The sequence below is a fragment of the Emys orbicularis genome, chromosome 5 (genome assembly GCF_028017835.1).
Source record: "Emys orbicularis isolate rEmyOrb1 chromosome 5, rEmyOrb1.hap1, whole genome shotgun sequence".
NCBI classification, from domain to species: Eukaryota; Metazoa; Chordata; order Testudines; family Emydidae; genus Emys; species Emys orbicularis.
Genome location: NC_088687.1, coordinates 125,510,985 through 125,537,064, shown reverse-complemented (window position 1 = coordinate 125,537,064; position 26,080 = coordinate 125,510,985). Strand labels below are relative to the sequence as shown.

Below are 26,080 nucleotides of genomic sequence, written 5' to 3'. Positions count from 1 at the left end.
CCAGTGCAGAGATTTGAGAGATTCCATCCAGCCCCAAATTCCCTGGTCGTAACCGGTGAACGGTAGGGCCCAGTAGGGCAGATTTAAGTCTGCTCCCGCAAGATTTATTCCACCTTTTCCTTGCAGATGTGGATTGCTAACCAGCAGGCATCAGGCTCCATTTGAGTACCTGGCATTTTGTCCCTTTCTCCTTTTGTGTCAGACAACTGCATTCCTGGTAGTGATAATATCGGCAAGAAGAGTGTGACACTCCTTAAACAGAGTTCTCCAACGACAAAGTGACTTTACAATTTTCAGTTTAATTTGAACCAGGCAGTATATTTACCTGTATTCTTTCTTAAGCTGCGTTCCTCTCCGGAGGAGCAACGTGTCCATATGTTAGATGTCTAGCAATGTCTAGCTTTCTGTCTGGACAGGATTAAACTGTTTCACGATTTGCCTTGCCTGTTTGTGTCATATGCAATTTGTATGACGGGGTAAGTGGTTTTTTTCACAGACGATCTCTAAATGGATAATGTCCTGTATCAAGACTGCATATGAAATAGCTTTGGCTACGTCTCCTTAACAGGTGCGAGATCATTCTACAAGAGCTTGAGGAATGTTAATAGCATTCCTCAGTGACATCTCAGTACTGTACATTTGCAGGGCTGCTATATGTTCGCCCATATGTTTATGAACCGTTACTGCATCTTCCAGGGTGGATACAAGCTTTCGTAGGCAGTCCTGCAATCCTTGTTTAGTTAGACTCCAAGCCCCGCCCCCAGGGGTGGGTATTGCTTGTGAGTCACCTAAGTTGAATACACTACTTACTGTAACTGTGGTTTTTTGAGAGACAATATAGGTGGATATTTCACGACCCACCCTCCATCCCCTCTGCATCAGGTATTGTCTCTGGGTGTTCGGTGCGAAGGAACTTAAGGAGGTCAGGTCAGCGCCACCTCATATAGCCAGAGGAGGGGCTATGGCCATGGGGTGTGAGCACGGCCGCTCTTTGGGCACTGCTAGGCTCCGGCATGTTGAGCATGCACACATCTAAGTGGAATGCATGTTTACATCACACCTAGAAGAACCACAGTTACAGTAAGTTACCATTTCTTACATTACTTTTAGACTCCAAACGCTATTTGGCAAAGGATTCAACTTCCACTTCTAAAAAATAGAACAGATTTAAAGCAATATGTTCCCTTTATGCTGAGTCACAAGAAGTCCTGTCTAGCACGGGCCTGTCTGCTTTTTAAAAAAAAGCACATGGTACTCTCCCTATTTTCCATTGCTTGGTTCAGGACAATAACCCAAATTCCAATGGGTACATAGTTTGGATTTCAGGTGAAGTTTTTACTACAATTTTTTACAAGGTTAAGTATAATCTTGTTTCTTTGATACCACCATGATAGGCAGCTTGTGTATATGCGGGAAGAATTCACACATGAGAAACCAATTCAAGAATCCCTTAATTCAGTCTTCAATCTGTTTGGTTTCTAACATTATGGGATTCGCATGCAGTTGATATTCTTGAAAGTACTTGGTATTAATGACCTGCTGAAGAAGAGTATCAAACATCTGCACATTTCAAGATGCATATAATGACTGTAGTGTCTCTCATCATTAATTTAACATTGCTAGATAGTGAATTTTTTCCCACAGTATTCAAAATGACTTTAAAAGGTCTCCTGTTTGTCTTTCCCTGTGAGTTTACTATTTTGAACCAATTCTCTTATGGATGAGGACTATACTTCTAGTTAAGGTTTTTATTTTTTTAAAAAAGCAAACACCTCTCCCTCCAGCAACATGTACATTGCAGGCTTAAATCTTAAACTGAAATGGCCTGGCCACCTTGGGCTGTGGAGTGAAGCCTGTATTTATGACTCTTGACCGGGAGCTATTAGATGTTGGCATTTTATCAATCTGCTGTTGTGCTGTGAGATGCAGGAGCGGGAGCAAGAACAATCTGCTGTTACCTGTGGCTGGAGGCTTTCTTATCACTGAAGTTGATCTCAGCAGAGCCATTCACTTTCTCTTGCATATGACTACCTTCTCTGGTCCCTATTTTTGACCACTTGATAAAACTCCAGGAAGAGACTAAAAAATTGAGCTTTTTGAACACATTTTTATGTTCCTTTTCAGCTAGGAGAGAGTTTAGGCTGTCCTTTGTTTTTAATTTCACTTCCTGTCTGGAAGCCATATTAGGATTTACAAGCATGAGATGTTAGGGAATTGAATCTCTTTTGTAGTTAAAATTCATATACAGTCAAAATCATTTTATCCAGTTTTAAAGGATGTTTGTGAGTGCTGATCTGTAACAAATTATACATTCAATCTATCTAGAATGGTGCTTCTCGAAGCCTACGTGCTGCAGTTTGGAGGTTTGCTGAGCTTGCCCATCTGGTTCGACCTCAGAAGTGCAGGTAGGTGACTCACATTTTTGGTATGCAGAAGTGTTATTTGTCTATCATACACAAACATAGAACTGAAAAAGTCAATACAACATCACTGGTGGCAGTGCTGCTTCATAATCCAAACTGAGATGTTCATTAATAAAGCTATTGGCTGGGATTCATTGGGATTCCCTTATGGTCCTTTGAAATTCCACATGTTGCGCATAATTCAGCGGTATTAATTTAGCTGTAATTTTACCAGAGAATAGAATTTTGATGTAATTTGTTGACCTTCCTCACCCCCCCAAGCCTTATTGTGTTTCACTGCATTAAATGTGTTAACTGAAAAAAAATCTAGACAAATTAGAGTCACACAGAATACTTCATACTTGCATAGCGCTGTGCATCTGATCTCAAAGAACTTTACAAAAATGATGATCCCCAGTTTTCATATCAGGAATCCAAGTCACAGATATGAAATAATTACTTGCCCAAGATTACCTAAGCCACACATGGCAGAGTTAGAAACCCGAGACTCCTGACTTCCTGTCTTTCTGTAACTATTAGACCACCCTGCTTCCCATTCTTATCTTGTGAGAATCTTTCTATAGTTATTTCTATTAACTGTTTATTATTGTATAACCCAAAGATCCCATTAATGATTGGGGCCTGTAGCAGTAATTGGGGCTTAGTAGGACTATCCTAGTTGTGAGCCTAACTGTGGGAAAGTGGATGGAAGCTTATGAAATAGTCCAGTCTCTATAACAACAAATGTTGATGGGAAAAGATAACAAATCCAACTCAGTCTGTTAAATAAAATTTGTTTAGAAAAATTTGTAAAGGTGAAAAACAGACTGACTTAATCTAAACAAAAAAGTCTTACTGATATAATTCAAGGATTCTGGTGAGGTCATATCTGGCAAACAAAAAGCATGTGGGACTGGAAATTAATGGGCCAAAATTGGTGTGCTGGAAATTAGGCCTAATTGGTGGACATGTTAATGAAGGGATGGGTTATTACACCCATCACTTCCTTTTGGGGTCCTTAAACAAAGAGACTTTGGGAGGAAGATTGGTGCATGCGAACATTGCCTGGTAGAGAGAAGGGGAGGGCGCGAGCTTCATCGTTCTGGCTTCCACCTCCACCATTTTCTGGGACCCTGGGATCCACCATGGCACTGTTGGGCCTTCATTGTCCTGATCCTAAAAGATGCCCTGACTAGACTGGGCCAGATTACATGGCCACCTCCATTGGCTTTGATAAAATCCCAAACACCATCAGAGATCTGAGACTTTGTCACCCCTCTTGTGTGTCTTTTTCTTCCCAACCGTATTTCTTTCTCTTCCCTATCCCTCTTCTTTTGCCTTCTGTATAAGAATCTGGCTTAGCCAGCTAAGACTGCATAGTTTACAACACTGTTGTAAGCCTGTGACCAAAAAGACAAGCAATGCCTAAATAGCCCAATGCTGGTAAAAGTTTGCCAGGTCTCAAAGTAGCTAATAAAATGGTGTGTTTGTGCATTTGTTTCTCCAGCAGTGAGGTAGCTAGTAAAAGTGAACACCAGAGATGGAAGCAGTAGTATTTTTCTATCTCTGCTCGGGGGTTTTCCTCTTCCCTTTTGTGTGCATTTGTCTTGTTTTGTCTTAAAAACAAACAAACAAAAACAGGATTGGACTTTAATAACAGCTCCAGCCCATTGCAACTATCTTAGTCTCTTTATTCCAGAAAGGGCAGTTATTACCATCTTTAATACTATCGAAAGACTGTTAAAAAAGGTTTGTTCCTTATAAAAACTCTGTATAGCTAAAGAGGGAACAAAGGCTATGGTTAAAATGAAAGCCTTATTTAACACTTTACATTTCAAATGCTTTAACTGTTTTTCTTTCTTTTCTGTATCTTTAATGAAATGTAAAAAAAAAAAAAAAATTAATGAAGTGTTTGCCATGGTACTAAGCAGGCAGAGGTTTCTGTATACCAAAAACTGAAGCTTGTTTGAAACTATTTAATGCTGGACAGTGACAGTTATGTTAACACCTTTAACACTTTGATCGTACATAGTCCATTGAAATTAATACAACAGGCATATGTATAGAGCATGTGTTTTGCTATATACAAACCCTCATGAAGACAATGGTCCCTGCCCCAAAATTTTAGTTCAGTGTTGTGTACTCTTTTTAACTCCTTCCACTTCTAATCACCATAATGGTGTATATGCTGTATTGCTGATATTATATCTTTATGCATGTGTATATAATACTGTTGTACAGCACTCCGAGCTTTGATTGGGGGGGGGGGGGGGGGAAGAAGTGCATTAGAAAGAATGTATCAAATGCTTACAATTAGATAATAGATAAAATATTATTGACCGAAATAATTCTTGTTCCTATGCTACAACTAGGCCATACTTAGTCAACCTATTGCCCTGTCTAACACGAATAAGTAAGCGGCCTGAAGAATCGGTACAAGAGACACTGGCTGCAGCAATACCAAAAATCATGGCAGCATTTGGCAACTTTGCAAATGACAATGAAATCAAGGTACAGCTGTTTTAAACTATTAAGAAACATTTATATTACACATGAGAACACAGTTAATCAACCATTAATCAGATGTTACAGACGGCAGTGTAACAGCTACCAGATTTGAATTATTAAAACGTGTATTATTTATATTCTGCTCTACCCCTTGGATTGTTGATAGTAAATTTTAAATCAAAATAACTTTTTGGGTGGATGGAGGGGAAGAATTTTCTTGTTTACTTGCTTACTGACTTCTGCCTGTCATTAAGTAACTTTGATGAATTTTTTTTTTAAATTTTTGTAACTTTTAGGTTTTATTGAAGGCTTTCATTGCTAATCTTAAATCCAGTTCTCCTACCATCCGTCGAACAGCAGCTGGATCAGCAGTGAGCATCTGTCAACACTCACGAAGAACACAATATTTTTATACCTGGTTACTGAATGTGCTTTTAGGTAAGATTCAGGAAACTGCTCCTACTTCCTCAAGGCATGAGTAATATTGGAAAAAACAGAATTGGCAAATATAAGATTAAATTATTATAGTAATTCCTATGTTAGGTAGCTTTGCTTGCCAACTTCTAACATGTATGTTAGGTGTCACCAATGCTTGCTCTATGGTAGTGGTTCTCAACCAGGGGTATGTGTAACCTGGGGTACACATGTCTTCTAGGGGGTACATCAACTCATGTAGACAGTTACCTAGTTTTACAACAGGCTACCTATAAAGCACTAATGAAGTCAATACAAACTAAAATTTCATACAGACAATGACTTGTTTATACTGTGCTCTATATACTATGCACTGAAATGCAAGTACAATATATATATTCTAATCAATTTACTTTATAATTATGTGGTAAAAATGAGAAAGTAAGCAATTTTTCAGAACTAGTATGCTTTGACACTTTTTGTATTTCTCTGTCTGATTTTGTAAGCAAGTAGTTTTTAAGTGAGGTGAAACTTGGGGAGTATGCAAGACAAATCAGACTCCTGAAAGGGGTACAGTAATCTGGAAAGGTTGAGAACCACTGCTTTATGGTATTGTGGCACATTTAATCAACATCATGAAAAAATTAGGTATGTCACATTTTTGCCTTTTGTCAGGGGGACTTTTACAGATATATAATGCCGTATTTCTGTGATACTCATCACCTCTTCCCAAATCAGATAAATGCTATATCAAAACTATGGATAGATAATTTAGAAGTATAGCTTAATGAAAAAGCATAGTCCACAAAATAAAATGATAGAGCATTGTGACTTAAAACATGTATATAATGAAAAAAGAAAAGTTGGAATAATCCAATACATCAGAACTCCCAGTGTGCTTGAAGGATCAACAGTTTCATTAGTCGGTCAACTGTGAAAATGTCCTTCTAATTCTAGTTCTGTTAATGGAATAAGCATGTGGATTAATGCTAAAAGAAAAAAAATACAATTATTTCATTGCCAACTCTTAAACTTTTATCAAAAGAGTTAGAAAAAACTGAAATCAAATCAATGTTATGATTATTTTAGTGTTTAGGCTTGGCAAGATGGACACTGCCCAGGGCAGGTGTCAAGTGACTATTCTCTAATGTTGAAAGATAATAGTCAAAGAAGGGGAGCATTCAGTTGGGGCATTGGGAGGGGTCGTTCTGGGATCTAGGAAGGCTTACAAAACATTTGTGAAACCACGGTTGTGTGCAGCAGGGTTTTGTCTTTGGTGTAAGGGGTCTTGGCTCTTTCCCCGGAGGGAATCATAGATTCATAGATTCTAGGACTGGAAGGGACCTCGAGAGGTCATCGAGTCCAGTCCCCTGCCCGCATGGCAGGACCAAATACTGTCTAGACCATCCCTGATAGACATTTATCTAACCTACTCTTAAATATCTCCAGAGATGGAGATTCCACAACCTCCCTAGGCAATTTATTCCAGTGTTTAACCACCCTGACAGGAACTTTTTCCTAATGTCCAACCTAAACCTCCCTTGCTGCAGTTTAAGCCCATTGCTTCTTGTTCTATCCTTAGAGGCTAAGGTGAACAAGTTTTCTCCCTCCTCCTTATGACACCCTTTTAGATACCTGAAAACTGCTATCATGTCACCTCTCAGTCTTCTCTTTTCCAAACTAAACAAACCCAATTCTTTCAGCCTTCCTTCATAGGTCATGTTCTCAAGACCTTTAATCATTCTTGTTGTTCTTCTCTGGACCCTCTCCAGTTTCTCCACATCTTTCTTGAAATGCGGTGCCCAGAACTGGACACAATACTCCATCTGAGGCCTACCCAGAGCAGAGTAGAGCGGAAGAATGACTTCTCGGGTCTTGCTCACAACACACCTGTTAATACATCCCAGAATCACGTTTGCTTTTTTTGCAACAGCATCACACTGTTGACTCATATTTAGCTTGTGGTCCACTATAACCCCTAGATCCCTTTCTGCTGTACTCCTTCCTAGACAGTCTCTTCCCATTCTGTATGTGTGAAACTGATTTTTCCTTCCTAAGTGGAGCACTTTGCATTTGTCTTTGTTAAACTTCATCCTGTTTACCTCAGACCATTTCTCCAATTTGTCCAGATCATTTTGAATTATGACCCTGTCCTCCAAAGCAGTTGCAATCCCTCCCAGTTTGGTGGTATCCGCAAACTTAATAAGCGTACTTTCTATGCCAATATCTAAGTCGTTAATAAAGATTTTGAACAGAGCCGGTCCCAAAACAGACCCCTGCGGAACCCCTCTTGTTATGCCTTTCCAGCAGGATTGGGAACCATTAATAACAACTCTCTGAGTACGGTTATCCAGCCAGTTATGCACCCACCTTATAGTAGCCCCATCTAAATTGTATTTGCCTAGTTTATCGATAAGAATATCATGCGAGACCGTGTCAAATGCCTTACTAAAGTCTAGGTATACCACATCCACAGCTTCTCCCTTATCCACAAGACTCATTATCCTATCAAAGAAAGCTATCAGATTGGTTTGACACGATTTGTTCTTTACAAATCCATGCTGGCTATTCCCTATCACCTTACCACCTTCCAAGTGTTTGCAGATGATTTCCTTAATTACTTGCTCCATTATCTTCCCTGGCACAGAAGTTAAACTAACTGGTCTGTAGTTTCCTGGGTTGTTTTTATTTCCCTTTTTATAGATGGGCACTATATTTGCCCTTTTCCAGTCTTCTGGAATCTCTCCCGTCTCCCATGCTTTTCCAAAGATAATAGCCAGAGGCTCAGATACCTCCTCTATTAGCTCCTTGAGTATTCTAGGATGCATTTCATCAGGCCCTGGTGACTTGCAGGCATCTAACTTTTCTAAGTGATTTTTAACTTGTTCTTTTTTTATTTTATCTGCTAAACCTACCCCCTTCCCATTAGCATTCACTAGGTTAGGCATTCCTTCAGACTTCTCGGTGAAGACCGAAACAAAGAAGTCATTAAGCATCTCTGCCATTTCCAAGTTTCCTGTTACTGTTTCTCCCTCTTCACTGAGCAGTGGGCCTACCCTGTCTTTGGTCTTCCTCTTGCTTCTAATGTATTGATAAAAAGTCGTCTTGTTTCCCTTTATTCCCGTAGCTAGTTTGAGCTCATTTTGTGCCTTTGCCTTTCTAATCTTGCCCCTGCATTCCTGTGTTGTTTGCCTATATTCATCCTTTGTAATCCGTCCTAGTTTCCATTTTTTTATATGACTCCTTTTTATTTTTTAGATCATGCAAGATCTCGTGGTTAAGCCAAGGCGGTCTTTTGCCACATTTTCTATCTTTCCTAACCAGCGGAATAGCTTGCTTTTGGGCCCTTAATAGTGTCCCTTTGAAAAACTGCCAACTCTCCTCAGTTGTTTTTCCCCTCAGTCTTGATTCCCATGGGACCTTACCTATCAGCTCTCTGAGCTTACCAAAATCCGCCTCCCTGAAATCCATTCTCTCTATTTTGCTGTTCTCCCTTCTACCCTTCCTTAGAATTGCAAACTCTATGATTTCATGATCACTTTCACCCAAGCTGCCTTCTACTTTCAAATTCTCAACGAGTTCCTCCCTATTTGTTAAAATCAAGTCTAGAACAGCTTCCCCCCAGTATCTTTTTCAACCTTCTGAAATAAAAAGTTGTCTTCAATGCAGTCCAAGAATTTGTTGGATAGTCTGTGCCCTGCTGTGTTATTTTCCCAACATATATCCGGATAGTTGAAGTCCCCCATCGCCACCAAATCTTGGGCTTTGGATGATTTTGTTAGTTGTTTAAAAAAAGCCTCATCCACCTCTTCCACCTGGTTAGGTGGCCTGTAGTAGACTCCTAGCATGACATCACCCTTGTTTTTTACCCCTTTTAGCCTAACCCAGAGACTCTCAACACTTCCGTCTCCTATGTCCATCTCCACCTCAGTCCAAGTGTGTACATTTTTAATATATAAGGCAACACCGCCTCCCTTTTTCCCCTGTCTATCCTTCCTGAGCAAGCTGTACCCCTCCACACCAACATTCTGTTTGACTTTCTAATTGCTTCTCTTTAGTGGATACCTACATTTTCTGGAGTATCCTTCATGTGCATTTTTCTTTCTTTAAAAGCCAACCTTGAAGATCCTGCTGGCCATCCCTGCTTTAAAGTCGCTTCTTTACCTTTCTGTACTTGAAGAACTAAGTCTTGAGTTAATAGAATGCTTCCACAATTTTAGATGGGAGGAGTTTGCACTCTCTTCTAAAAATTAGAAGGCATTCTGTGGCTGCCCCCACATGACATTGTGTAGTTACTTTAGAAGGGGTACTTTGAGCAGAGACTTTGAGGTTCCTGGTACTGTCCACCAGTAAGCATTGAGGAGGGCAGGTCAGGGTCTGCTCCAGGAAGAGTCCCTCCGCAGTACTGACCTTTTCTAATTGGGGTCATCAGTTCCGGCACCAGTGCCCAGGCGTTGAGACTGATGTCTGCTAGGATACTGACTACTTCATTCAGCAACAGAAGCACCAGGAAAATCTTGGCAGCAATGATGTTGGAGGCCTGTGCCGTGCCACAAGACATACTCTTGGTACTGGACTCACTGATGGTATCAGAGTGAAGCCGGCCGATACCAGTGTGGATCCTTAGGTCATGGCTACGGACTTAACTCAGAGTTGTGATGAGCTCTTGGTATGGGGCAGGGCTAGATCATCAGAGCATCCAGCACTTGCTTGACCTGTGCACTCTAGGGGTAAACCTAGCATATCATCCCTTGTAGTGGTATATCTTTGGAGAGAAGCTCTTGAACCTCAGCACCATCTGGCATAATACCACCATGATTGAGCACTTTGGGGTCCTCCTTGGAGTGTGAGATAGGCTCTTATGCTCCTTCATCAAGGGAGTTCAGTTACTATCCACCAAATGTTCAGAGACAAAGACTCTTGCTGCTGTCATGGCTCCTGGAACCCGTGGGGCATGCCTCCCACTTCCGGATCCTCCCAGGTTCATCACCAGATCTCCTAGCAGAGGACATGGGAGAGCGCATGAGGAGGTCCAGGAGGTTATTGTTGGTACCACGGAAGACCCTCAGGCCTGCAGGCATTGGAACCTCCACCCACTGCACTACAGGAGGATCAGCCTCAGTCTCCTTTGCACTCATCCTCCTCATCACCAAGTGAGACTGTTGTTCTCTGGGATTCCTTACCTGTCCAAAATGACTGCAGGACTTACCAAGATCTTTTTAGCTACCTCTTGATATTCCTGTTGAGGTGGTCCAAGATAATTCTCACAGGCTGGTAGACATTCTGAGTTCGGCAGAGCCTTCTACCTATCAGCAAGGCCAGACTAAATCTGCAAAATCCTTGTGGCAACTGTCACCCTCTGCCTCCAACAGCCAAGAGAACCAAGAGAAGATGACCCTTCTCAAGGCTATGAAAGTTTTTGTAACTATCCTTCACCAGATTCCTTAGTTGTCATGGCAGCAAATGAAAGAGTGCCATCAGGGTCAACCCTTTTCTACCCCAAAGGACAAGAATACAAAGAAATTAGGCTTTTTGGTAGAAAAATTTATTCCACATCTGGTCTACAATTTTGTATAGTTAACCAACAAACCGTATTGGCCAGATATGACCTCTTCCTCTGGGACAGTAAGCTAAAGATCTCAGACAAGTTGCCAGAGGATGCCATACACTGCTCAACAAGGGCAAGCTGTTGGCTCACACCTCTCTGCAAGCATCCTTAGGTGGGGCAGATTTGGTGGCCAGAGCCCTGGGATCTGCAGTATCTATGCACAAATGTTGGTGGCTTCAGTCCTTGGGTCTACCACAGGAGGCCCAGCAGGTGATCTAGGATCTCCCTTTTGAGGGTCCTTATGCTCTTCTTGCAGAAGACTAATGAGACACTCCACAATCTCAAAGATTCGAGGGCCATGTTGAAGTCATTGGAAATTTTCATGCTTTTTCCTAAAAGAAAACAATTCCGCCAGCAGAGATCCCTTCCTTTCCCATTGAGGCAGCCTGACCAATCTAGAAAACAGAGGAAAAAGCACAGGAGAAGACCACTTCCTCCTCAGTTTTCTTCTTTGGCAGGTTCTTCAAGACAGTTGGGAAATCCATAGATGTCTGTTGGACTGTCTTGTCAAGGATAGTGTACCAGATCACAATGTACCAGTTTTCTCCCTCCCCATTTTTTCCCAATAGGTTATCTCACTTCCTGTATGCTTGGTCCCATCTTACTACAGACCAATGGGTCCGAAGTACTGTGGAACAGGACACACACTGCAGTTTGTCTGTCCCCCTCTTTTAATCCCCTTTCCCATCCGTCTTCAGGGACCGCTCTCATGAGGATGTCCTTCTCCAAGAAGTGCAGTCTCTTCTCCATTTGGGAACTATAGAAGAGGTTCACCCTCTCCACCGAGTGAAGGGTTTCTGTTCATGTTACTATCTGATTCCAAAGAGAAAATGAGGTCTCAGACCCTTCCTAGACTTGCAACATTTGAATAAATATATAAAGAAAATAAGGTTTCACATCATCACTCTGGCCTCTGTCATCCCCTCCGAGGATCTGGGCAACTGGTACACTGCTCTTGACATGAAGGATGCATATTTTCATGTTGCTATTCATCAAAGCCATAGAAGATTCCTAAGAATTCTGGTCAGCAACACCCATGATCAGTTTATGGGCCTATCCTTCAGCGTGTCTGTCTGTCTGCAAAACGCATGGTGGCTGTAGCTGCATTCCTAATTAAAGCAGGGATGCAAATATTTCCATCCCTGGACGATTGGCTGATATGAGGTCTATCCAAGCTCCAAGCAGAAGTCATTCTATCCTGGATCTGTCCCTTTTCAGTTTTCTGGGTCTGTTGATCAGTGAGGACAAATCAGTACTCTCCCCAGCTCAGAGAATAGAATTTATAGGGGTGATTCTGAATTATATAATAGCCAGGGCATTTCTGCCTGAAGCCAGATTCCAGACAATGTTAAACATTTCCATAGATCTGAAAGCCCATCCACTTACAATAGTAAGAAATTTCCTCAGACTGCTGGGACGCATGGTCTCCTCCGTGTATGTGATTCGGCATGCCAGACTTTGTTTCAAAAAGTTGCAGGGCTGGTTCAAGTTGGTTTACTCCTCCCTCGTCACCCGTTGGACATGCTGATTCAAGTACTAGCCGCCTTGGACTGGTGGTGGATGGATCTGGCCAACGTATGTAATGGGAATTTCCTTCACCTTCCCTTACCCATATTGACTCTGGTTACAGATACTTCCTCTGTAGGTTGTGGAGCTCACCTAGTAAACCTAACAACTCAAGCTGTGTGTTCTCAACAAGATTTGACCCTCGACATAAACATGAAGGAATTGTGGGGTATTCATCTGGCTTGTTGATCTTTTCTCCTTCACATGAAGGGAGAGGATCTACAAGTCCTCACAGACAATGCTGTGGTAGTATTCTATGTGAATGGGCAAGTAGGGTTCAGATCAGATTGCCTCTGTGAAGAAGCGATATATCTAAGAGTTTTGTATTGCCAATGCAATACACCTCAAAGCCTCCTGGGAGTTCAGTAAGTAGATTGTTCAACAGAGATCACAAGCAGTCTCTCAAGCTGGATATGGTGAGATTAATTTTTCAAACCTGGGGGGTCTCTCACATAGACCTATTTGCTACTCTTCCTAACAGAATGTAGTAGGTTTGTTGTTGCAGGGTAGCACACAATCAGGGATCTCTGATAGATGCTTTCCTACAGTCTTGGAACGGCAATGTGATATATACCTACCCTCCCATTCCGCTTCTTCCCAGGGTGTTGCTCAAGCAGGATCATGCTCGTATGATCCTCATAGCCCTGGTGTGGTTCTCCAGTTTGCTGAGTCTCTTGGCAGGGCTTCTTTGGCACTACCTCCAGAACTGGACCTGATCTCGCAAGACCGCGACCTGGTACATCCCAACCTGGCTGCTCTCCATCACCCGGCCTGGATGCTTCATGTTTAACGCCTCAGGAAGCAGAGTGTTTGAGGAAATGTACAAAAAATTCTCCGGAATATCAGAAAGCTACCTACTAGATATACTTACCTGTTAAAGTGAAAACGATTCTCCTTATGGTCAAAACAGAAGGGTGTTTCACCAATGCTAGCCTCTCTCCAACATATTTTGGATTACTTGTTGCACCGAAAACAACAAGGCCGATCAGTTAGCTGCCAGGTAAACCCTGATGGAACCATCTTTGCTTTCCACCCTCCAATTGTGGGCTGCTTGGTATTTTCTGGTCCAATGTCAGATTCTTAAAAGGGTCTGGACAGGTTATATCCCCATGTCATAGATCCCTTTCCTCTCTGGGTCTTAAATCTGGTGACAGAAAGCGAGATGGGATTGCCCTTTGAACTGGTTGCTGCCTGCTCTTTGCTGTATCTCTCTAAGAAAGTAGCATTTTTGATAGCTATTACTTCAGTGAGAAGAGTGATGGAGTTATGAGTGTTGGGAGCTGATTCTCCTTATCTGTTTTTTTTTTTTTTTTTTTGGATAAGTAAAAGAACTGATGATAATGTCTTCAGTTAATGCATAGTACTTGTACTACCAGTAAGATAAGAGTCATAGCTTTTTTGCAGGTTTGTTGGTTCCTGTGGAAGATGAACATCCTACTCTTTTAATTCTTGGAGTACTGCTCACACTAAGGTATCTAATACCATTACTGCAGCAGCAAGTAAAGGATACCAGTCTGAAAGGCAGTTTTGGTGTAACACGAAAAGAAACAGAGATTTCACCTTCTCCAGATCAGCTTATACAGGTGAGAGTTGAATGGTAACTCTTTCAAAGTACTAATTGGCTTATGAGCCAACAAACATCTTTGTAATGTACAGTATAATGTATTTCTCATATTTGTTGTCAACTATTGTAGTTCTGAGTTGGGAGCCATTTACAGTTTATTTTTGTCAATATTATTCTATTATTTGATTATATGTTTGCCCAGTGACTGGCAAAATATAAATATCCCTACAAAGCAAAGCGCAATGGCAGTATTATGAATTAGTAGTCCTAAGGAGCTAAGGACCATCACAAACCTTGCCACCTTCTGCTTCAAGTGCAAAGCACACTTATTTGATTTACCTTCTCTAATACAGCAGTGTGTACCTTTTAAAAAAAATAAAAATCCTACCAAAACAAAACACATTGCACACACAATTTTCTCTGTGGGAAGAGGATGAGAGAAAACAAACCGCATGTGACAGATGTTAGTCACGTCACTTAATACAGTACTGGAAGTTGCTTGGAACCTCTGGCTGCCGGAGTGGTGCAAGAGCCTATTTAGAAAAGGAGATAGTTAGTTATAAATATTTACTACTAAGGTTTCTTTGATTTATAGGTCTATGAATTGACTTTGCATTACACTCAGCACCAGGACCACAATGTTGTGACTGGAGCTTTAGAACTATTACAGCAACTTTTTAGAACACCACCGCCTGATCTTCTTCATGCCCTGACCACTTCAGGAGGCATTACACAGGTCAGTGTATCCAAAGACGAGTCTATCAGCAGAAGCCGCAGTGGAAGCATAGTGGAGCTTATAGGTAAGCAATATTTTTGGTGTTTTAGCTGAGAGATCAACACACATTGCAGGCTCTTTAAATTCCTTAGATGGCCAAAATGATAAAAAAAAAAAATAGTGTTAAAAACCTGTGTGTGGAAACTTACGGATTTTTCAGAAGCAGGTGTGCAGATTCTTTATGCATATAGAGAAAATTGGTAAAGATTGGCGTTTGGGACAATGTTCTTAATATACATATCTTAGTACAGTCTTATGTTTTGTACTTTTTCTCCTTTTGTTTAACCAAAAGTTGTAAGACCATCATTCTAATTGATAACTTTATGAGAAAATTAATACCCTTCTTACCAATCTTTTGACCAGGCTGATGTGATGCATGGAAAGCTGATCTAATCAAAAAGTACATTAACTATGAAAGCTCATTGCCAATTGTCTAGTTTACTACCAACAATAAGCACAAATTCTCAGTGTAACTATTAAGCTTGTTTATAATTGTTTCTTTAGGTTTTGATGCTCTTGTCTATGAGGTGCAAGTTCTTGTAAATAAAATATTGTCTTAACTCTTTAATTTCCTGAAATGAAAATCTTAGTCCCCGATTGAATTTTTTAAAAAACTTCAATTTTATGGTGAACTCATTTTCTATATTAGAGGGAAGAATGAACATTCCAATCTCTCTGATTTACAAGTTTGCTGGTAATAGATGGTAATTCATTAGCCAGGCAAAAAAAAAAAAAAAAAATACGACACTGCTATGACAAATTAATTGTATATTTTTAAAAGTAAAAAACTTCAGTTGAGTTTGTTTTTCCTGGAGTGCAAAGAAGTGTCAGAGTACAATGTTTTAGAGATACTCTACCTGACAAGGATTTGAAACCTTAAAGGAAACACATTTTCTGTTTAATTTCTAAACTTTATCTAATGGCCTTATGAGGCTATTAGAATTCCTTCTTAATTTCAGCAGCTCTGTTCTTTTCCCTGATTTGTTACTTTGTGATTTGCAGCTAGAGGGGGGTCTTCATGCAGCCCTTGTCTGTCAAGAAAACTAAAAGGTGACTATCTTCAGAATCACAATTGCTTAATCACATGCTTTTCTGATTTTTTCACTTGGTTTGTCTTGCTAAATTTTGATTTCTATTCACTAATGTGTTCCTCTTTGCAATTGGGATTGAAGAGCATAAATCTAATTTTTGTCAGAGTTTGACGTTACAACCAAGATATAGTGAAGTAATTCAAAAAGCAGAAATATTATTGCTATTTTTTTTCTTTGCTTTGCTGGCAGAATTATTCTGATCATTGTTGATGCAGCTTTCACTGAACAGGGCCCGGTTACCTTTTTTTACAACAATATTTGACCTGGAATGAAACAAGCACAACAGTTAACAGACCATTAAATTGGAAAATTATGCTTTTTGATCTTTCTCACTGTTGCATTCCTTCACTAATGCATGTGTATGTCTTGCATGTTTTAAAATGCCACTTGTGCTCTGATCTGGTCTGTCTGTCCTGTGATGACTAACACAGCTCACTTATGACTGTTACCTATCATTTTGATTTTTTTCTCCACCACTGGAGGTTTATGTTGAAATCTTAGTTTGAGCTATCACCCTTAGACATTCTGTGCACAGTTTGACCATAATAACGTACTTCATGTTCAGTCATACTCGTGTAGTTTTCTAAAGAAGCTTGACAGCAGTAATGGAGCCATTATAAACCCCACCCTTCGTCAGGATTCACTAGTTCTGACTCTTGCTGTGCCACTGCAAAATCCCATTGGCTTCTGTGGTACTCTGTGTGGGAACAGAGGTCTGTGCTAGCGAATTCCAGTATAGGATTTGGGGTAGAGAAGAGGTATAAGGGAGAAAAATACCTTTCCTGGGATAAACAGTTTAGAAGTAGAACGGGGATTCAACAAGCATGTGTTGCCACTACAGCAATTAGGGCCACTACAGCATCTAATTTACACTGTTTCAAATATGCTTTTTTCCCCCCTCTAATTGGTTATTTTTTGTGTGTGAAAATAAAAAATAAACTATTCTTGATCTCAGTGTGATAAGAAAGTAGCTTAATGTGATAAACTGTGATGTTGCTGAATGGGATGGATGCTTGGGAGCTACAGTGATAGGTCTGTATAAGATTCTTTTTAGGAAAGATAAAGGAAGAGATGGTACACCTCTACCCTGATATAACGCAACCCGATATAACATGAATTCGGATATACCGCGGTAAAGCAGTGCTCCGAGGGGGCGGGGCTGCGCACTCTGGCGGATCAAAGCAAGTTCGATATAACGCAGTTTTACCTATAACGCGGTAAGATTTTTTTGGCTCCCGAAGACAGCGTTATATCTGGGTAGAGGTGTATTGAGAAAGTAGAATCTATTTCTATATGAATCTGGAAGCCAGCTTACTATGCAACAAAATAAGTGAACACCACGTTACACTATATACTAAGAAAGGTGTAATCTCTTTTTCATGTTTGGTTTAAATATCTTGAATATAGCAGTAGGTCTTCAGTAAAATAAGTTTATATTTTACTAATAATGATTATACATTAAACAGTCCTTAAATTAAAAAACATTAAACTGTCTACAGTTAATGAATATAATCTTCATTTGATAAAATACGTTTTGCACATCTTGAGTCATTGCTTAATGTCATGGTCCTGCCTGTTAGATGTTCATGAAATGAGAGCTGATATTATAATTTACATGTAGCTGCATGTAGCAGACTTTGAGGTCAGAAGGGACCATCGTGATCATCTAGTCTGGGGCCTGCAATGTGCAGGACATCAGAACCTTACCCACCCACTCCTGAAATAGACCCCTGACCTCTGGCTAAGTTACTAAAGTCCTCAAATCATGCTTAAAGACTTCAATTTACAGAGATTTCACCATTTACTCTAGTTTAAACCTGCAAGTGACCCATGCCCCATACTGCAGAGGAAGGGAACCCCCCCCCTCCCCCCAGGGTCTCTGCCAATCTGTCCTGGGGGAAAATTCCTTCCTGACCCCAGATATGACCCTGAGCATATGGGCAAGACCCACCAGGCAGGTACCTGGGAAAGAATTCTCTGTAGTAACTCACAGATCTCCCCATCTAGTGTCCCAACTCCAGCCATTGGGAAATTTTGCTACTGGCAGTTGCCAATGGGTCACATGCCATTGTAGGCAGTCCCATCACACCTTCCCCTCCATAAGCTTATCAAGCTCATTCTTGAAGCCAATTAGGTTTTTTGCCCCCACTGTTTCCCTTGGGGTATGTCTACACTACAGGATTAATTCGAATTTATATAATTCGAATTTAGGAAACCGATTTTGTAAATTCGAATGTATTCGGCCACACTAGGCACCATTAATTCGGTGGTTTGCGTCCAAGCTACCATAGTAGCATCGATTTCCAGAGCGTTGCATTGTGGGTAGCTTTTACATAGCTATCCCATAGTTCCCGCAGTCTCCACCCCCCTTGGAATTCTGGGTTGAGACCCCAGTGCATGATGGGGCAAAAAACATTGTCGCAGGTAGTTCTGGGTACAGCCTCCCCCTCCCTCCCTGAAAGCAACGGCAGACAACCATTTCGCGCCTTTTTTCCTGAGTGAACTCTGCAGACTCCATTCTGCATCAAGCATGGATCCCGTTGTGCTCCAGAACGCAGTCTTGAACATTATAAACACCTCGCGCTTTCTCGTGGAGTTTATGCTTACACAGGACCAGAAACAAGAGGCGAGGAGGAGGAGGAGGCGGCGATTGCAGCGCAGCGACCAGCGTGATGAGGACATGGACACGGACACAGAATTCTCTGAGACCGCGGGCCCCGGTGCTTTGGAGATTATGATGTTAATGGGCCAGGTTATAGGCTTTGAACGCCGATTCTGGGCCCGGGAAACAAGCACAGACTGGTGGGACCGCATAGTGTTGCAGGTGTGGGACGATTCCCAGTGGCTGAGAAACTTTCGCATGCGTAAGGGCACTTTCATGGAACTTTGTGACTTGCTTTCCCCTGCCCTGAAGCGCCAGAATACCAAGATGAGAGCAGCCCTCACAGTTGAGAAGCGAGTGGCGATAGCCCTGTGGAAGCTTGCAACGCCAGACAGCTACCGGTCAGTCGGGAATCAATTTGGAGTGGGCAAATCTACTGTGGGGGCTGCTGTGATGCAAGTAGCCAAAGCAATCACGGAGGTGCTGCTACGAAAGGTAGTGACTCTGGGAAATGTGCAGGTCATAGTGGATGGCTTTGCTGCAATGGGATTCCCTAACTGTGGTGGGGCAATAGATGGAACCCATATTCCTATCTTGGCACCGGAGCACCAGGGTACCCAGTACATAAACCGCAAGGGGTACTTCTCAATGGTGCTGCAAGCACTTGTGGATCACAAGGGACGTTTCACCAACATCCATGTGGGCTGGCCGGGAAGGGTTCATGACGCTCGCGTCTTCAGGAACACCAATCTGTTTAAACGGCTGCAGCAAGGGACTTACTTTCCGGACCAGAAAATAACCGTGGGGGATGTTGAAATGCCAATTGTTATTCTTGGGGACCCAGCCTACCCCTTAATGCCATGGCTCATGAAGCCATACACAGGCAGCCTGGACAGGAGTCAGGAGTTGTTCAACTACAGGCTGAGCAAGTGCAGAATGGTGGTAGAATGTGCATTTGGCCGTTTAAAAGGTCGCTGGCGATCCTTATTGACTCGCTCAGACCTCAGCCAAACCAATATCCCCATTGTTATTACTGCTTGCTGTGTGCTTCACAATCTCTGTGAGAGCAAGGGGGAGACCTTTATGGCAGGGTGGGAGGCTGAGGCAAATCGCCTGGCTGCTGATTACTCGCAGCCAGACACCAGGGCGATTAGAAGAGCACACGATGAAGCGCTGCGCATTAGGGAAGCTTTGAAAACCAGTTTCATGACTGGCCAGGCTACAGTGTGAAATTTATGTTTGTTTATCCTTCCTGAAAACCCGCCCCCTTTATTGACTCATTCTCTGTAAGGAACCCACCCTCCCCCTTCCCCCAGCTTGCTTTCAAAGGAAATAAAGTCACCATTGTTTAAAAATCATTTATTCTTTATGAATTGATTATAAAAAGAGGGAGAGAACCTGAGTGGGGTTTGGGAGGAGGATCAGCGGGAAGGAAAAGCCCAGTAAAAAAAGGTTAAGAAAATGGCAGCCTTTTGCTTGGGCTGTCCACTGGGGTGGAATGGGAGGGTGTACGGAGCCTCCCCCCCCCCCGTGTTCTTACACATCTGGGTGTGGAGGCTATGGAAAATGGTGAGGAGGTAGGGGGGTTATACAGGGGCTGTAGCGGCACAGAACCTGAGTGGGGTTTGGGAGGAGGATCTGCGGGAAGGAAAAGCCCAGTAAAAAAAGGTTAAAAAAATGGCAGCCTTTTGCTTGGGCTGTCCACTGGGGTGGAATGGGAGGGTGTACGGAGCCTCCCCCCCCGTGTTCTTACACGTCTGGGTGTGGAGGCTATGGAACATGGTGAGGAGGTAGGGGGGTTATACAGGGGCTGTAGCGGCACTCGGTTCTCCAGCAGCCGTTCCTGAAGCTCCACCAGACGCCGGAGCATGTCTGTTTGCTCACGCAGCAGCCCCAGCGTTGCTTCCCGACTCCTCTGATCTTCCTGCCGCCACCTCTCATCTCGAGCGTCTCTCCTCTCCTCACGTTGGTCCCTCCTGTCCTCACGTTGGTCCCTCATGTCCTCACGTTGGTCCCTCCTGTCCTCACGGTCACTGGCTTCTTTCCTATACTTGCAAACCGTCTCCTTCCACTCATTCAGATGAGCTCTTTCATTCCTGGTGGATTGCATGATTTCGGAAAACATCTCTTCTCTCATTTTTTTTTTACGACGCCTTATCTGGGATAGCCTTCGGGAAGGAGGAGGGAGGCTTGAAACATTTGCACCTGCTGGAGGGAGTGAAAAAAGGAGAGAATTTTTTTAAAAGATACATTTTTCAGAACAATGCTTATACTCTTTCACGGTGTATACTATTCACATTACATAGCACATGTGATTTCTGTGCAAGGTCGCATTTTGCCTCTTAATATTGAGTGCCTGTGGCTTTGCTGCTAGAGATCACAGACGCAGGTCGGGGAAACAGAATTCACCTTGCATGCTGCCATGGTAAGCCACTGTCTTTAGGCTTCTGCGCCCTGCTTTCCCACATACCAAGCAAAGCCCGTTGTGCTGCAGTTTTCCTGTTAGCTTGTTTTCTGCTGCTGAAGGTTAACACCCCCCCCCCATCCAATTCTCTGGGATGAGTGCTTTATCCCTCCCCCCACCGCGTGGCTGGTATCAGGGAAGATCCCTGCAGGAACCAAACTAACACCCCCCCCCCCCACCCGCCATGAATTCTCTGGGATGAGTGCTTTATCCCTCCCCCCACCGCGTGGCTGGTATCAGGGAAGATCCCTGCAGGAACCAAACTAACACCACCACCCCACCCGCCATGAATTCTCTGGGATGAGTGCTTTATCCCTCCCCCCACCGCGTGGCTGGTATCAGGGAAGATCCCTGCAGGAACCAAACTAACACCCCCCCCCCCCACCCGCCATGAATTCTCTGGGATGAGTGCTTTATCCCTCCCCCCACCGCGTGGCTGGTATCAGGGAAGATCCCTGCAGGAACCAAACTAACACCACCACCCCACCCGCCATGAATTCTCTGGGATGAGTGCTTTATCCCTCCCCCCACCGCGTGGCTGGTATCAGGGAAGATCCCTGCAGGAACCAAACTAACACCCCCCCCCCCCCACCCGCCATGAATTCTCTGGGATGAGTGCTTTATCCCTCCCCCCACCGCCTGGCTGGTATCAGGGAAGATCCCTGCTAGCAAAACGCGAAAAGCTCTGGGCCAATCCTCCCCCCCCCCTTGCACTTGGCTAAATGCAGGGAAGGATTTCTTTTCAGCCACAGGCAAACAGCCCAGTAGGAACGGCCACCTCAGTCCCCTTAATTAAATTCCCTTATTTCAACCAGGTTACCCTAAGCGATATCACTCTCCTGAGGATTACACAGCAAGATAAAGAACGGATGTTGCTTGAATGCCAGCAAACACCGGGACCATACGCTGCCAGGCTCTGTCAGGCAATGATACCAGATTACTTGCTACTAGCATGGCGTGGTCAAGTGTCCTACCATGGAGGACGGAATAAGGCTGCACTGCCCAGAAACCTTGTGGCAAGGCTTTTGGAGTACCTCCAGGAGAGCTTCATGGAGATGTCCCTGGAGGATTTCCGCTCCATCCCCAGACATGTTAACAGACTTTTCCAGTAGCTGTACTGGCTGCGAATGCATCCCAAGTGCTCAGGGCAAATTAATCATTAAAAATGCTTGCTTTTAAACCATGTTTTATATTTTAAAAGGTAAACTCACCTGAGGTCCCTTCCATGAGGTCATGGTCTTGGGTGCTGGCTTGGGAGGCTTGGGAGGGTACTTCAGTCAGGGTGAGAAACAGTTCCTGGCTGTTGGGGAGAACGGAGAGCTGGGTGCTCTCTGCCAGCTCGTCCTCCTCCTCCTCCTCCTCTTCCCCTTCCGCGGAATCATCAGGTGTCCCTGATGAGATTATCCCCAGCTCGGAATCCACAGTCAGAGGTGGGGTAGTGGTGGCGGCCCCCCCTAGAAATGCATTTAGCTCAGCGTAGAAGCGGCATGTCCGCGGCTCTGACCCGGAGCGACCGTTTGCCTCCTTTGCTTTTTGATAGGCTTGTCTGAGCTCCTTGACTTTCACGCGGCACTGATCTGTGTCCCTATTGTGGCCTCTCTCCATCATGCCCTTGGAAATTTTTTCATAAGTTTTGGCATTTCGTCTTTTCGAACGCAGTTCAGCTAGCACTGAATCCTCTCCCCATATAGAGATCAAATCCAGTACCTCCTGTACGGTCCATGCTGGTGCTCTTTTTCGATTATCAGCCTGCATGGTTACCTGTGCTGATGAGCTCTCTGTGGTCACCTGTGCTCTCCACGCTGTGCAAACAGGAAATGAAATTCAAATGTTCCCGGGGCTTTTCCTGTCCACCTGGCCAGTGCATGCGAGTTCAGATTGCTGGCCAGAGCGGTCACAATGGTGCACTGTGGGATAGCTCCTGGAGGCCAATAACATCGAATTGCGGCCACACTAACGCTAATTCGAATTGACAAATTCGATTTTGGCGCTACTCCGCTCGTCGGGGTGGAGTACAGAAATCGAATTAAAGGGCCCTTTAATTCGAATTAAATGGCTTCGTTGTGTGGACGGTTCCAGAGTTAATTCGAATTAAAGCCACTAAATCCGAATTAAAGGTGTAGTGTAGACCAGGCCTTGGAAGGCTATTCCAGAACTTCACTCCTCTGACGGTTAGAAACCTTCTCCTAATTTTGAGCCTAAACTTTTTGATGACCATTTGTTCTTGTGTCCACCTTGAGGCTTAACTTAAATAACTCCTCTCCCTCCCTGTTTATAGAGAGCAATAATATCTCCCCTCAGCCTTCTTTTGGTTAGGCTAAACAAGCCAAGGCTTGAACTACGGTTATTGTAGTATCCTAACTGAATTTCTTTACTTGTGCATGTTTTAATCCCATACTTCATGTTTATTCCTGTAGTCTTCGGTATAGATGATCAGAATATTCAGTCTAATTATCACAGTTCTTACCATGAATTTCAAAGATGATATTCCCTTTTAGAGAAGACTTTAAAAATTAGCAGAAGTAGCTAGTTGAATTGAAGTGGATTTCTAATTTTGCAGTTTACTGGCATACAGAGCATTGGGGTTCTGCTCTTTTTGCTAAGATTGAGGCTATTGGACTTTTAATATGCTCCCCATGGGTCAGTGGGTGGAGAGGTGAGGAAAGGGAGGGAGAAACACAGCAGCATTTGATTCCACCCCCAGCACTCTGTAATATCCTGTACTTACCCTGAAGCAACAGCACCAAGAATCTGTGGTTTTAGTTTAGGCTTTGGTTTATGTTTGGGCCATATTTTGAAGGCTGTCTTGTCAACCATAAGAATGAAAGGCTACATATTTTCTAAATGAATGCTTACATTTTGGACCACAACTGTATGGAATCTTAAAAACAAAAGAGCAATTATCTGGTCGTTTGCATGGCCACATAATTATATTCTACAAAGGGGCCTGAACAGAGCTAAAGTTGACATCAGCTTTCATTCATAACCTACTTTGCAATTAATCTTAAAGGTTACCTGCTTGGGAAACTAAAAACTGTCCTTTTTAGTTTCTTTAAAATGTCTAAATGCATGAAAGATTGGAAAATGAAATATCGTCTTCCCTTGTTTTGGTGGAGGAAATCCTAGTAGGAGTTTTCTCATCCTTTCATGGGTATAGGTGTATGCATGTATGATTTATTGCTGATAGTGTGTCTGGCCTGTACACAAAGTACAGTGTCTGCCTGGAGGACCTTGAAAATCCAGAATATGTGGATTATAAAAAATGTGAGGAAGCTTGGAGCAGTGGGCAAATTAGTAGCATATTACTTGTAGTATCAGAGAAGTAGTGGCTTTTAGGAAGGTTTTGAATGAGGAGAAAGTATTGAATCTTTCAAGGAAAGTGTTTATTTTCCAAGTGTGTCCAGGTTTGAATTAAATAGGTGTTACAATTTGGGATTTAAATTTTTTTTTTCCAGAAAAACCCACTCTCTTGGTAGTCTTCACTTTCTTATCAGTTTTGATGTCATCCCAGTATTCCATTTTTTGCTAGAGGAGTGGAGAATTCAAGACTTGACGCTTCAAATGTAAAAAACAAGACAAAAATTGCCGTTCCTTTATGCATCAAGGACAAATAAGGGCAAAACCCCACTTCTTTTCCCTTTGCTGGTCACCTTTAATGATGGTGACTGGCAACCCCCCCCCTGGAAAAATCATGGAGCAGGTCCTCAAGGAATCAATTCTAAAGCACTTAGATGAGAGAAAAGTGATCAGGAACAGTCAGCATGGATTCACCAAGGGCAAGTCATGCCTGACTAACCTAATTGCCTTCTATGATGAGATAACTGGCTCTGTGGATGAGGGGAAAGCAGTGGACATGTTATTCCTTGACTTCAGCAAAGCTTTTGATACGGTCTCCCACAGTATTCTTGCCGGCAAGTTAAAGAAGTATGGGCTGGATGAATGGACTATAAGGTGGATAGAAAGCTGGCTAGATCATCGGGCTCAACGGGTAGTGCTCAATGGCTGCATGTCTAGTTGACAGCCGGTATCAAGCGGAGTGCCCCAAGGGTAGGTCCTGGGGCCGGTTTTGTTCAATATCTTCATTGATGATCTGGAGGATGGCATGGACTGCACCCTCAGTAAGTTTGCCGATGACACTAAACTGGGAGGAGTGGTAAAAACGCTGGAGGGTAGGGATAGGATATAGAGAGACCTAGACAAATTAGCGGATTGGGCCAAAAGAAATCTGATGAGGTTCAACAAGGACAAGTGCAGAGTCCTGCACTTAGGACGGAAGAATCCCATGCACTGCTACAGACTAGGGACCGAATGGCTAGGCAGCAGTTCTGCAGAAAAGGACCTAGGGGTTACAGTGGACGAGAAGCTGGATAGGAGTCAACAGTGTGCCCTTGTTGCCAAGAAGGCTAACTGCATTTTAGGCCGTATAAGAGAAGAATGAGGGGGGATTTGATAGCTGCTTCCAACTACCTGAAAGGGGGTTCCAAAGAGGATGGATCTAGCCTGTTCTGAGTGGTACCAGATGTCAGAACAAAGATTAATGGGCTCAAGTTGCAGTGGGGGATGTTTAGGTTGGATATTAGGAAAAACTTTTTCACTAGGAGGGTGGTGAAGCACTGGAATGGGTTACCTAGGGAGGTGGTGGAATCTCCTTCCTTAAAGGTTTTTAAGGTCAGGCTTGACAAAGCCCTGGCTGGGATGATTTAGTTGTGGATTGGTCCTGCTTTGCGCAGGGGGTTGGACTAGGTCAGGGGTCGGCAACCTACGGCACACGTGCCAAAGGTGGCACGCGAGCCGATTTTTGATGGCGCGCGGCGGCGGGCTGAGTGGCTCAGCCTGCCGCCGCTCTGGGGTTCCTGCTGCTAGCCTCTTGCCAGCCGGGGTCCCCGCCGCAGCCCCACTCACCTTGCTTCCGGTTGGAGTTCCAGGGCAGGCACCCTGCCAGACAGGGTCCAGGCCTCCGGCCCTGCTCAGCCCTACCAGCCACCAGCTCCACTCACCTCAGCTGCCGATCTGGGGTTCCAGCCGCTGACGACCTACCAGCCAGGGTCTGGATCTCCTGCCTTGCTCAGCTTGCTTTCCGGCCTGG

The 26,080-nt window shown here is 43.3% G+C and overlaps 1 protein-coding gene across 1 annotated transcript in view; it reads left to right on the top strand.

The window, feature by feature from the left end:
• The window catches only part of HTT (huntingtin), a 211,476-nt gene that overhangs the window by 22,089 nt on the left and 163,307 nt on the right, over window positions 1–26,080 (top strand). The window contains exons 5-10 of the mRNA XM_065405845.1: window positions 2,326–2,405; window positions 4,775–4,913; window positions 5,207–5,348; window positions 13,903–14,081; window positions 14,658–14,862; window positions 15,840–15,887. Coding sequence (XP_065261917.1) covers window positions 2,326–2,405; window positions 4,775–4,913; window positions 5,207–5,348; window positions 13,903–14,081; window positions 14,658–14,862; window positions 15,840–15,887 — 793 coding nt within the window. The remainder of the gene's footprint in view (window positions 1–2,325; window positions 2,406–4,774; window positions 4,914–5,206; window positions 5,349–13,902; window positions 14,082–14,657; window positions 14,863–15,839; window positions 15,888–26,080) is intronic.